At 43.0% G+C, this 12,967-nt stretch overlaps 1 protein-coding gene across 1 annotated transcript; it reads right to left on the bottom strand.

Moving 5' to 3' along the window:
• Positions 1 to 266: 266 nt before the first annotated feature.
• On the bottom strand, positions 267 to 11,135 carry MARVELD2 (MARVEL domain containing 2). Its single transcript, XM_030968787.1, has 6 exons — positions 10,056 to 11,135; positions 8,481 to 8,513; positions 7,264 to 7,400; positions 6,271 to 6,442; positions 5,885 to 5,935; positions 267 to 3,028 (listed from the first exon to the last, which is right to left on the bottom strand). Exons 1-6 carry the CDS (start codon positions 11,133 to 11,135, stop codon positions 2,912 to 2,914), a joined length of 1,590 nt encoding a protein of 529 aa, XP_030824647.1. The 3' UTR covers positions 267 to 2,911.
• Between the last annotated feature and the right edge of the window lie 1,832 nt (positions 11,136 to 12,967).

Here is a 12,967-nt window from a genome sequence, read left to right as displayed (position 1 = left end):
ACAGAGAGATTGAGGTGATAATCATGTAAAACTCCAGTTTTGTCTGGAGTATGCCTTCTTTAATATCAAGAAGCCCCTTTCCTTGATAGTTCCTATGGTAACTCAGATTGAGGGAGTCTCCCATCACTTTCCTCCTAGTTTCTGCCTTGCTCCAAGTTCCTTCCGCTTCCAGCCATTAATTCTTATTTAATTCATCTCAATTTCTCTGAGAGATGAACATGTTAGACTAATCTTAGAGTAACAGCTTTTCTCCAGTGTGTCTGTAGCATTGTAGACAAGACCCTTTTCAGCTGTCCATTGGTAGGTTAGAGCAAAATGAGTGCACATATTGTACACACCAGAGGTGCCTCATCAGCCCTGAGGCCTGTAACAGACACAGGACTGAGCAAGTCATTTACTGTAGTGGTTGCAACATGTTGCTGCAGCCTTAGGATGGCCTGTGTACCTTAGGATGGTTGCTTGCTTCTGTCGTGCCCTGCATCAATCCTGTTTGGAATCCAAAAGGCAGGCAGAAGGGAATATACTTCTCCCACCTTCTCTACCCAAAAAATCTACTTAGCCACACCTATGGCATCACCTATGGAAAATCTACTTAGCCACACCTATGGCATCTTGCTGAGAAACATGAGAATCCACATACAGATGTTGCCGCTTAATCTCCTTATTCCAGGCACAGGTATGCTGTTACCTTTTCCCAATCCATTTGTTGGAAACTTTGTAGGAAAGAAGCAGAACGATGGTTCTCCACAGGCTATGCACACACTGTCTGAGAGACCAGGAGCCAGTTTCTCAAAGACTAAAACTCAGACCACTGTCAAAAGGAGCCTGGAGCTGGGTCTGTCCTACAGAAAGAAGACCTATTCACAGTCTGCACACTATTAAGTGTGCAGACTGTGAATCTTCCAAAGAAAACATCAGTCATGTTATTGTTAGAACTTTAGGAGCACTAGTTGATCCTCAAACTTGTGCTAATCTTCTCCTGTTATTGATGCAATGCCCAGAACTCTCACTGAGAAAAAACAAGAAACCTGGGTGTGACAGGTAATTTATTTAGATTGTGGAGATTTGAACAAGTACTTCTCTTACAAAGAACAATTTAACAGGTATTCAGCACAACAAGTATAAAAAATTGGCCCATCTCCTTTATAAGGAAGAGAGGTTTTTCCTTTGAAATGAATACAAACCAGAACCAGAGAGAAAGGCACTGAAAAGAAAGAGAGAACAAGGCATTGCACTGGCTGTCACCTGTTCTCAGAATGATGAAAATACTGAGACACCTTCCAGTAGATGAGACTGAAAGCTGTGAAATGAAGATGTGCCAAATTTTCAAATTCTGTCAGTGTTCCCATGGCATCTTGTGCTAATTACTTCATCCACTAAAGCTCTTGGAATTAAATGACTGATAAAATTGGAATGTCAATTTTACAAGCATGAAGGTGGGTGCACGGCCATCAGGATTGCAGCATCAATGATAAGGGCTGAAAAACCAGCAAGGCTACAATGGTGAGAGTGAGGTATGTTAATACATTTCCAGCAGTGAAGAGCACAGGTAGTACTACCATGACCACACTAAACTGGAAATGGCTTTCCTGATGTTGTTCCTTTAAATTAAGGCAGAAGTTAAAACTTTCAAAGAAAAAACCAAATCACTAACAAAAATTTGCAATAACTGTAATCAGAGCACCTTTTTCGAACCAAATGTCTTTATAAGCAATAGAGTAATATGGCTACACTGGTGGGTTTTTTTTAATATTAAAAAACACAGACAAATCGCAGTTGTAGAAAACTGTACAAAAACTATCAATGTTTCTAACAATTATAGTAAGTAAAAAAGTTAAAGTAAATAAAGACATGAAGAATGATGCAAAGAGAAAATTTACTGGCTTATGAAAATACTTGCACATACAAACCTATCGCCAGCATAATATCCCCAAGAAAATATAAAAAAATATATAGAATTTATGCAAATATGCTCTGGAAAGTATGTCTTTCAATACATTTTATCTGGCCTTAAAGAGGATACTAACAATTTATACTTTGAATGAGAATTCATTCTGCTGTACTCGCTCTCTGAATGCCAAGTTCATTAGCAGCTGCTGTATAGACAAGAAGTCCTGTTACTTGCTGATGAAGAGTGAAGCCCTTAAACACATGTACCCCAAACAGCATGATCCAGAAGGCAAGCAGAGCACACTGACCTACAGCAACACTAATGGGACATTAATATGACTCATCCTGTACCTCTATTCCTTTAAGGCCAAGTATAGATTTGTTGCACCATCTCTGAAGAGGGCAATATAAAAACCAAACCCAAGTCCCCCTCCCCCAGCTGGTTAAATAAGAAGCTATTTTTCCTCACTTGTTAGGCAAAATTTAAGATGATTTCTGGTATAATTGACAGCATTTGGAAATACAATACAAAAATTCTTATTAAACTAGCTTCTGAATTGCCCAAAATATTCAGCACAATCAGGCAATGCATCAAACCCCACACAGAAAGATCAGCTTAGCTCTTTCTGATATTATTAAGATGTCACATATAAATAAAATCCAAAACTGTTAACAGCATTTCTGTGCAAAGTTTCCACAAGGTATATTGAAACTGCTTTCTCTGGTGGGCTTTGCAAGTTTGCAAATGAAGTATTTTCAAATAAAGTATTCATATTTAAGAGGCCAGGATTTGCACTAATGAAAGCAGAATGTTAGCAGCAGTTTCCTAACTTATGTCATAACTTCAATTACAATTGGATTTGGATCTGCATACAAAACTATCAGTAATGTACAACATCCAAACATATGACAGTGATTAAGTAATCCCCATAAGTGTACTGTTCAAAGAGTAAATAAATAGGTTAAAATATACATATCGATTTTAAAACCAGAAAATAGTATCCATGAAGTGAAGTCATTACTAGGTTTCTACATTCCAATTCATAACTTTATCATAGTCCTGAATTCGTTGTTTTATGTGAGAAAGCTTATTCTTCAGATATTCACAACGCTCCTTTTTCTCCAGAAATGCAGGATCCTGCCAAAAATACAAAAACCTATACATCAATATATTATGCTTTCAGACTCTTCCAAGAATAGTCTATTATCAATTATCTTCTTGACTAAAAGGACAGTATGTAAAAATTCTCAGAAAAATCACACTCTTTTTCCCTGGCCCTTTCTTATTTCCTGTTTCCCCTTCATTCATGAAAGGCCATGTCATGGTTTGACACTGGCACAATACCAGTGCCCCATGAAAATATACTTCCCTGGTGTTTGCTGTGAGATGTGACCAGGAAATAAGCAAAGCAGGCCTCTACCTTAGAAAAAAAAGTTTATTAACTAAACTACAAAAGGAAAAAAAAACCATACACACACACGCACACACACACCTGGAAAATGAAAACTCCACAAAAATTTCCTCCTCCCCCCCCCACATTTCCAATACATCTTTCAAATTTCAACTCTCCATCCATCACCCTGTAAATACTCAATTTCAGTCCGTCAAGAGGAGAGGAGTCCTTCTTGGGGCCATGGTGACCTCTTCCTTGCATGCCCAGCGCTCTCACCACTGTGCATGGATCAGAGCTGCTTCGAGGGTTATCCTTTTAAGGGTGCTTTGACCAGTTCTAAAAAAGCACAGTTTTCTCTCACTCGGGACCTCTTGTCCCCCCATACTTGTCTACCCCCCTGGGGCCGGGGGGTCTCCAAACTGAACCCTCTCAGTTCTGCGCCATCGCCTCCCCTGGATGCAGCCTCTGTGTTGCGAGGAAGCATGGTTCTGTCCATGGCTGTACCAAAAAGAGTCCAGCAACCAGCTACTCCATCATCCCTTTCCGGCCTTTTCTTTACTCTCCCAGCCTCACTCACTGCTCTGTCATTCACTTGCCCATTTCCTCTGTATCATCCACTCCATCTCCCCTCCGGGAAAGGTCCAAATGCTCTGTGAGGTCTTCATCATCCAGAAAGGGGTTAACAAACTTCTGCACGCGGCCAGGCTCCTTCCCTGCTGCACTCCCCCCTTCCCACTCCTTCTCCACAGCCGATATCACTTCAAGGCCACAGGCCTGTACCAGCTTTCTCTCTCTCGTCTTCTGGCTGGGTGGGGGGGGGGGCTGCCCAAATCCTCTCGGGGCCTCTCTCCCTCTGTCTCTCCTGGGGGGGGCTGCCCAACGCCTCCTGGTGCCCCCACCACCCTTCCATCCTGAGGGGTCAGGCCTACCTCTGCCGGGCCGCAGGTTTCTCTCCCCCGCCCAGCTCGAAGCCGGGCAGGGGAGGCCTTGCCTCTTTGCTGGCCGGAAATCAAAGAGAGAGCCCAAGGGAGCACTCTGCTTCTAACCCCTGTGTTCTCAGAGGCGCATCCACCCTCAGTGGCCAAGCCTGGTGTCAGTTTTAGAATCTGAACACCTATTAGCCTCTGGCCACTCCATTCCCAGAAAACTTGTTTCCTGTAAACCCACGACAGGCCAGAAGAAAATGTTCTGCCTTTATATGCTGTGGCAGCTCTCTTAGTAAATAGAGCTGTTTTAAAGCAGAAATTTGCAAATATAAATGACATCCTACTACGTAATTTAGATTTTACGCATGTATTTGTTGTACATGCAATACATCCTTCCCCCTCAAAAAAGCAATGAAGCTTAACTAACATGGTCATAAACTCTGAATCCCATGGCAAAAAAATTCATTTGTAATGCATAATGTTTTTAATGAAACACAGATACATATTTGCTGTCTGAATTTAAAAATTACAAAGAGAAACCTCTTGGATTAGACCAAGAGGTGTAATTACTTTTTTAGAGTGTCTAAATTCCATGCCTGAAAAAAATACAAAAATGTCTTTTCAAATGTAAGACTATGTTTTCTGTTTTTATCCATTGGCTGTGTCAGTCAGTGAATATAACTGAACTAATCTTCTGAATGCAGAATGCTCAGTGATTAAACATACTCTCAGAAGATGAAAACGCTCAGCTGTTGGGTTGTGGTTTGGGGTTTTTCCCACATGTGGCTACTGGAATCATTACTCTCAAAAATGCTTGTTGCCATGAGTGTATGGGTTGTGCCATAGCTTTGCTGAAGTTTTAGAAGACAAAATATGCAAAACACTACAGGTACCCTGAGATACTGAAATCTGCCGAGCATCAGAAGTATTGTCTGTTTACACTCTGTTGAAGATTGCATGCAAGATGTTTTCCATTACCATCTGTATGGCTGATTACCTTGTCAAGTGAGCAGTTTGCCTTATCTCTCTCTTTGAATGACCACATTCACACCTTCCTCGGGAGGGGACCTCCGCTGATAACAGCCTATTGAATATCGGTGCATGACTGATAAGAGCTATAACATCCCATTGTGAGATGCTCCGCCCAGAGGGAGGAGCCAAGCACTGCTACCCCGATACACTCTGAGATTCTGAAATTGCAGTTCAGTTTTGTTCTCCACGAGATTCCCCAGAGGAACAGCAGCTGCCTTTTCCTCCTGGATCTTCAGAGGAAGACTGCATCCTTCTCTACAGATTCCCCTTGCTCCAACAGAACCACACCTGATACTTCAGAGGACTGCAGCCACATTTTCAATCGGACTGCCACCAACACCCGGACCCACAGGGTGTCAGGTTGGGTTCTGACTCTGTCAGTGTTGTTCTAGTGGACTGTATTGTTTATTTTATCCTTTTTATTTCTTCCCTATTAAAGAACTGTTATTTCCTGCTCCCATATCTTTGCCTGAGAGCCCCTTAATTTAAAATTGTAGCAATTCGGAGGGGTGGGGAGGGTTTACATTCTCAATTTCAGGGGAGGCTCCTGCCTTCCTTAGCAGACTCCTGTCTTTCCAAACCAAGACACACTCTCTTTGCTAGTCATTAGATTCAATAGCAATGTAAATTTAAAACACTTACGTTTTTTTTCTTCTTGTATTCCTGCAGAACTTTTAATATCCTTTCCTGCTCCTAATGAGAAACCACAGATTTTTAAACTTTGAGTGCGCTCCATATATGCATGTAAATACTACAAAATACTCATCAGAATTCTCATTTGATCAATATCTTGTGGTTGTAACATTTTAGATGTAAATCTTGTATTTGAGAAATAATGAAAATACATCAACTGCAACTCACCAGAACTTAAAAGGTACTACTATGAAACAAAGAAACTAAAACACCCAGAAAACCATGTATAGTTCTTAACTATTAGAAGACACTGTGCTCTAGCTAAAGGCAGTCAAAAACTGCCTAATACCACCTAATACAGCTATTTTCCATGAGCCAATTTCACAGGTACTTACATATATGCTTTCAGGATGGTGTGGAAGCTGTTTCAGCAATGCATCCAGCTCATCAAACTTTCTTAATACAGCATTAACTTCCATAGACAGGTCTTTGTACTCAGCAAACTGATCATTGAATACTGCTTTGTACCGGTCTCTCATTTCATTTGTTTGAATTACAGGGTATTTCCTGAAAAGAAAAATAATTAAGAATTAGTTTTAGAGATACAGCTTCCTAACAACATTTAGACTCTTCACCTTGACAGAGTATTTCTGTATTTTTTGCTAATCTCATAAGCTGCTGAAATTTGCATGTCTGTAAAACATTGAAATCAGAGAATCACAGTATAATTGAGGTTATAGGAGATGTCTGGAGGTTATCTGATCTGACCTCCTGCACAAATAGGAACACTTAGACCAGGACTATGTCCATACAGCTTTGGTATCTCCAAGCATGGAGACTCAGTCTCTCTGGGAAACCTGTGCCAACCCTCAAAGAGAAAAATATTTTCCTAATATTCAGGTGCAACCTCCCTTGTTTATATTTGTGCCCATAGCAAATAGTATAAAAATTAATTTATTACGTGGAAAGGCCTACCCTTTCCAATTAAGGGAGCATGTTACAGATGCAGCATTAGAAAGTGTAAGAGTAGTCAAATTTCTGGCCCTAAAAAGGCAATTTCCCATGTATTTTAGTTTTTTCCTCTAATATCTATATAATGGTCCTCTCTTCCTTTGGCAGTTAACGTACTTGCTAGATTATGATATTCTTTTTCAACATTTGAGGTTTGTGGGGGTTTATTTTTTTAAATTAAGACTCGTTATTTATAGTTACTGGACTTATGCCACTGATACCAGCCCCATCCTCTCTGCTTTTTAATGTTCACTTAACACACAATTATGAGTTCCCATAGCATGTGCATGGGAGAGAAACCATTGGAGAAATGCAGAGTGAAAAACATGATTCAAGTATCCTCCACTAAGTGGGTCCACCAAAATCAAGTCACTTACGCTAAGTAGTCTGGCATCACTATAGGTTTAGGAATGTGGCCTGCAGGTATATGACCATTAAGTAGCTCTGGTTTTCTTTCCAGTGATTTGAGCTGCCTGTAACTGACTTCTTCCCTTGGTCTGTCATCGCCTTCATACTGTTTTAAAAGAGAAAATTTGTTCTTAATGAAATTAGTTTTGCATAAATCACAAAATACACTTTAGGACAGAGATGCATGTATTGAGCAGCAGTAGAAGCAAACACAGATATTTCCTACAACACTTATTGTAATTAGAAAATCAGTTTATTGACTTACAGTAATGTTTCTCACACAGTATTTTTCTTAAGTTTGTCCTAACAGCAGTACAGATAAATACTTCTGGAGGTTTGGAAAGAATTGTTTGCATGTTTAAAAAAATAGTGCAAGCAAGTTTCCTTAAGTATTCATTTAATTTGTGAATGAACTGGAATAATTTAATTCTTTGGAGTTCCCTTTTCTCCTTGTTTCCTATTGTACAATTCATCCCTTGATCCAGAAATAAAAAATGTGAAATCTTAGAACATAAACAAAAGGATCCTGATCCAGTACTGAATCAACAGAGAAAATGGTGGTAGGAAATTCACAGTGTCTATCAGGAGACATTTAAGGCTCAAATTAATGTCGTAATTTCTCTGGAAAGCCCATACAATATTTGCAGTGTATGCAACGACACCCTGTGTGGCTGAAACACTAACACTGCTGAGGCATTAACTGGCAAGGGGGTTTTTGGAGCAGTCTCAGAGACCAAGGAAGAAGCTCAACTCACAGGGCACCTACACTGTGCTTCCACTGGCTCTCCTGCAAATTCAGCGCACAGGCAGGAATAAAGAGAGACTCAAACCTATCATGCATCAGACGACCTGCTGTTTTAGTCATGTCTACCAAACTCTGTGATAAATGCTACAGAACTTGTCACCTCATAGAAAAGGGTAAGAGCGCACGGAGAGGCAGCCATCACATCTATTTTACAATTTTTGTAGATTTTATAACCTAGCCTAACTAGGAGTAAGTTCATTACAAGCTCCTTTTGAATCTTCTAGGCAGGAGACTGCTGTCCAAACTAGCTTAAAAAAGTAAACATAATGTCTTTGAGAGAGAAATAAACAAATAAATAAATTAATTTAAATAGTCACATGGAAAATAATAATAATAATTTAGAATTACCAGTAAACAGAAAAATAAATTCCTATTTCCTACCTTCTTTTCTGGAAAAGAGGATTGTGTTTTCATCTATCAAAAGAAAAGGGAAAGAACAAAGTTTTATTTTCTCAAAAATAGTATGGAAAAGCACAGACTCCTAAAATTTAAACACTTTCAAAAACATACTATACAGAAAATTACATTGATACTTAGGTATGATGAAATTTAGCATAAGGAATATTTTCAGATCCACTATTTAAAGACTTGTTTAAGGAAAACAACCACCCGAACCCCAGAACAACAGGATTTCCCACAGCACAGCTGTAAGGAACAGCTTGCAGGAAATACTCCATCCACTTCTCAAGCTCCTTTATTATTGTTTCAAATTCCAGCCCACGTTAACTCACGAACAGGCTGAGCCTAATCCATTGCCTAGAACACACAACAGTGCACTAATCAGTAGCTCAACCTGCAGCTGTTTTGCACAGCACTGTCCAGTCTCTAACCTCTATTATTGAAGTACTCCTTTAGAAATGTTTAGTGAGTGGACTAAAAGAACTTGGATAGCAACAAGGAAGAATGAACACCTTGTGTACAACTCTGGCAATCCCCTTACTCTTGCAGGACATACTATCAGTTGGTTAAAAAGCTTTTATTGAAGAATTATAACTAGTTTTCAAAAGAAACGTCTCAATTTTATGCAAGATGTTGAACTGGAAACCAGCATTAAATAAGAATGCTGTAAATCAGACTGCAGTCAGAGAGCAGAGGAAATGCAGCTTTAAACTCTCTCCTTCTAAAATCCCTTAAAGGTAGACCCCTCCTTAATTTAGGCTTGTGTACATTTCACGTGCATTAAGTTTTATGCTATATTAAGTCTTAATCATTTTTAAAGGGTCTTTTGGCGATGTTTTCAACTGAAGGAAGTTTTACACAAATTACTTTGAACTCTCTAGGTAAGAGTGTTAAATCTCTACTGTTATAGTTTATCATTAACCAGGCAAATACTGAACGCTTCTAGTGTGGGCAAGGCCAGTAGTCAGGCAAAATATTTGACGTGAAAAAGATGTGGCTGACTGAAATTTGAGACATCAAAATCTAGCCAAGGCTGTTACTACAAATATTTGCTGGTAACTATAGTGAAGAAAGCTGAAAAGGCATTTAGAAATTGCTTGGAGATTTGCTTGCAAAGTAAAAATAAGTATTTCACATTCTTAGGTTTATTCACACTAGCACTTCATGTGCTGAACGCACAGATTTTGAAAAAATGCTAGGTGGCTTTAAGCCACCTAACCCTGCTGAACAGATGAACATTGTTCGTTTCTTCCTTTGTTTGGAAAATACACACTAGGAAGTGGTCATCAGCTGACTCAAGAAGAGAGCGCAGTATTATGAAGAGAACAGAGCCAAGTCCTTACTCAAGGTGAATTATAAACATTAGAAAGAACCAAAAAACAAAACATGTCCAAGACTTTGGATCTGACACCTTAAAAACGCCTTTTCAACCTCAGGACTATAGATCTGCTGTAGAGAAGACACTTGATTTGACACCGTCTATGCCACGGTAAGATCTTACAGCTGCTCACCATCATGTGGTACCCGGTAGATAGAAAATGATAACTAATGACTTACCTCCTGTTCCATTAATTCCCTGTGCCTCCTGGCCCCTTCGTGCCTCCACAACTTCAGGCAAACCACCGCACTAATTAGATAGAGGATCACTGTGACAAACAAGAAGATGATCGCCGCAGTCTGACCGCCCTCCACACGGCAAAAAGCCGCATTTATCGGCGTCTTAAACAACTGGTAATAGCAGAGCCCACCTCGGTTGGTATCGTTTACATACACTATGGCAGCCGACATGTACAGGATGAACAAAGCCACATTGATCCCAAACTCGGTCAGAGGCCACCAGTTGGAATCGAGGAGGATAGTTCGGTAGTACATAGACATGCCCAGCACGAGCAGCACTATGGTGACGATCCACGCCATTCCCGCCACCACCAGGATGAAAGGCGTTTTGGGCCCGCTGTAGGAGTATCCCCCGTAGGCGCTGCCCGCCCCGTATCCGTAGGGCTGCGAGTACCCGAACATGTTGTACCACTCGTTGTCCTTGTGTACGTAGGCGGTGACACAGGCGAACACGGCGGCCCCAAGCAGCAGCTCGGCCACGCCGAGGATCCTGAGGAGCCCTGCCCAGGACTTCATGTAGGCGTACCGCAGGTGGTACTCCTCCACTCGCTCGCTGTAAGTCTGCCCAGTGCCGCCGCGGCGCTCCAGCGAGCCCGAGGGCTCTCCGGAGGGCAGCATGGCCTCGGCCTCCTTCCGAGAGTTGTAGCTCCCGCCCGACCCCCCGAATGGGTCCGTGTAGGAGCCGGGCACCGTCCGGGTCCCCGGCTGCAGCCGGGCGGGAGAGGCAGGCGGCGAGCACTCGACCCCGTCCGAGATGTACCTGATGTCGGAGGCCGTGCTATCCCAGCTGGAGCCGGGGTGGCGTCTCCCTTTGAAGAAATTCTTCCACGAGTCCGGAATGAACCGCCGAACTGGCTTGAGCTCTGCCGGCCCGCTGGGGCCCGGGCTGGCCCCGCCGGGGCCGAAGGGGGGCTGCAGGGGCAGCGGGGGCGGCGGCAGCGGGGCGGCGGCGGAACCGAGGCTGGCCCCGCGGGGCAGCGGGGACCTGCCGGGTCGCCCGCCCTGCGAGCTCCGCGACATGGCCGGCGCTCAGCCCGGCCCCGGGCGCTCCCCGGCCCCGCTCGGCTCACCGACGGGAGGGAACTGCCGCGGGGTCCCAAGGGCAGCCGGCGCCGGAGAAGGACGAGCCGGGCGGAGAAAGCCCAATGGCCCAAGAGCAGTCGCCCAACACCTGCGGCGCCCCGGCGGCCTCACCTGCGGCGGCCCCACGGCCTTCGCCCGGGGAGGCGGGAGCTTCCGGCCGGCCCGCCGGGAGTGGCGGGACCGCCCCGGCCAGGAGCGGCGGGAGCTTTCCCGAGATCGCGGTGCGGTGCTGGCGGGGCGCTGCTGGGCTTGGCGGGAGGGCTGGGCGCCGTGACTCACAGCATGACAGAATGGGTCAGGTTGGAAGGGACCGCAGAGGGACAGGTATTCCAACCTGCCTGCTCAGCTGCTCAGGGAGGGTCGTGCTATAGCTCATCGCACAGGATTGCGTCCATACACTTCTTGAATATCTCTGGTGAAGGAGATTCCACTATATGTTCAACGCGTCGTCACTCGCACAGAAAGAAAGGTATTCTTCATATTCAGCTGGAACTTACTTTGCATCAGTTTCTGCCCATTGCCTCTTGTCCTGTTGCTTGGCACCACTGAGGAGAGCCTGGCTCCATCCTCTTGATACTTTCCATTTAGGTAGTTAAAAACATTGATAAAGGCCCCTCTCAGTCATCTCTTCTCGAGGCTGAGCAGGTGCAACTTCCTCAGCCTGTCCCCTCATCATCCTTGTTGCCCTCCCCTTAAGGAGCTTCATGTCTCTCCTGTACTGGGCACCCCAGAACTGGACACAGCACTCCAGCTGTGACCCTGCCAGGGCTCAGTAGAGGGGCAGGATCTCCTGCCTCGACCTGCTGGCAAGGCTGTTCCTAATGCCCTGCAGAATCCTGTTGACCCTCTTGGCCACGGGGCACTGTTGGCTCATGGACAGCTGCTTGTCCAGCAGCACTCCCACGTCCTTCCCCACAAAGCTGCGTTTCAGTCCCACCCTGGGCTGGTGCTTGGGCAACACCTGGCACAGAGCTGGCCCAGTGACAGTGAAAGCCAAGCCACCTAGCAGTCTCTTTGGAATATCAACATTTCTGCCATTGTTTTTCAGGTTCAGGAGCTGAAGAAGAAATCTGGTGTGCTGCACTGTTGTCTTCTGCAAATGGCTTTCTACATTCACCACAAGATCTGCAGCTGAGTACAAAACAGCATTAAAGCAGTAGGAGTATTTATTTACATTGTCAATATGACCTATCAATTTGTCTATGGTATGCTTCAGTCTCTTCTTTTACAAGGTTTAAAATTCCAAACAGTGATCATTTTTGAGGTGAAAGTTTTAATTAAACCTTCAAATGCTCACAACTTACCAATCATGGACTCTGGAAACAAACTGTACAAATGCAAAGTAAATAAAATGTGTTTAAAATAAAGAGTTATTCCTTAATTTAATTAAAAAAAGGTGTTCTTAAAAAAATAAGTTATAAGCTTACATCCCAAAATACCTTTAAAGTAGTGTCTTCCTAATATCTTGCATAAAAGAAATCTGACCTAAGAAAAATAATCACCAGTACCATATTGGGTAGATCAAAATGCACTTAGAATTAAAGGCACTGGAAAATAATTATTTTATATGCTTAGTTAAGTGGTCCTGTTTGTGTTTGCATTAGTTTGGATACCAAAGTTGATATAGATTTGAAGTGTTTCTCACATTTTCATAACATATTTACAGATTGCCTCCAAATAATAAAAGCCCCTACAGTCCCTAAGCTATGTATTTATCACACAGTTATCATTACATACCTTGAAAAATTAATGAATCCAGATGGTAATGC

Source organism: Camarhynchus parvulus, chromosome Z (assembly GCF_901933205.1).
Source record: "Camarhynchus parvulus chromosome Z, STF_HiC, whole genome shotgun sequence".
NCBI lineage: Eukaryota > Metazoa > Chordata > Aves > Passeriformes > Thraupidae > Camarhynchus > Camarhynchus parvulus.
This window is presented reverse-complemented; position numbering and strand designations above follow the sequence as displayed.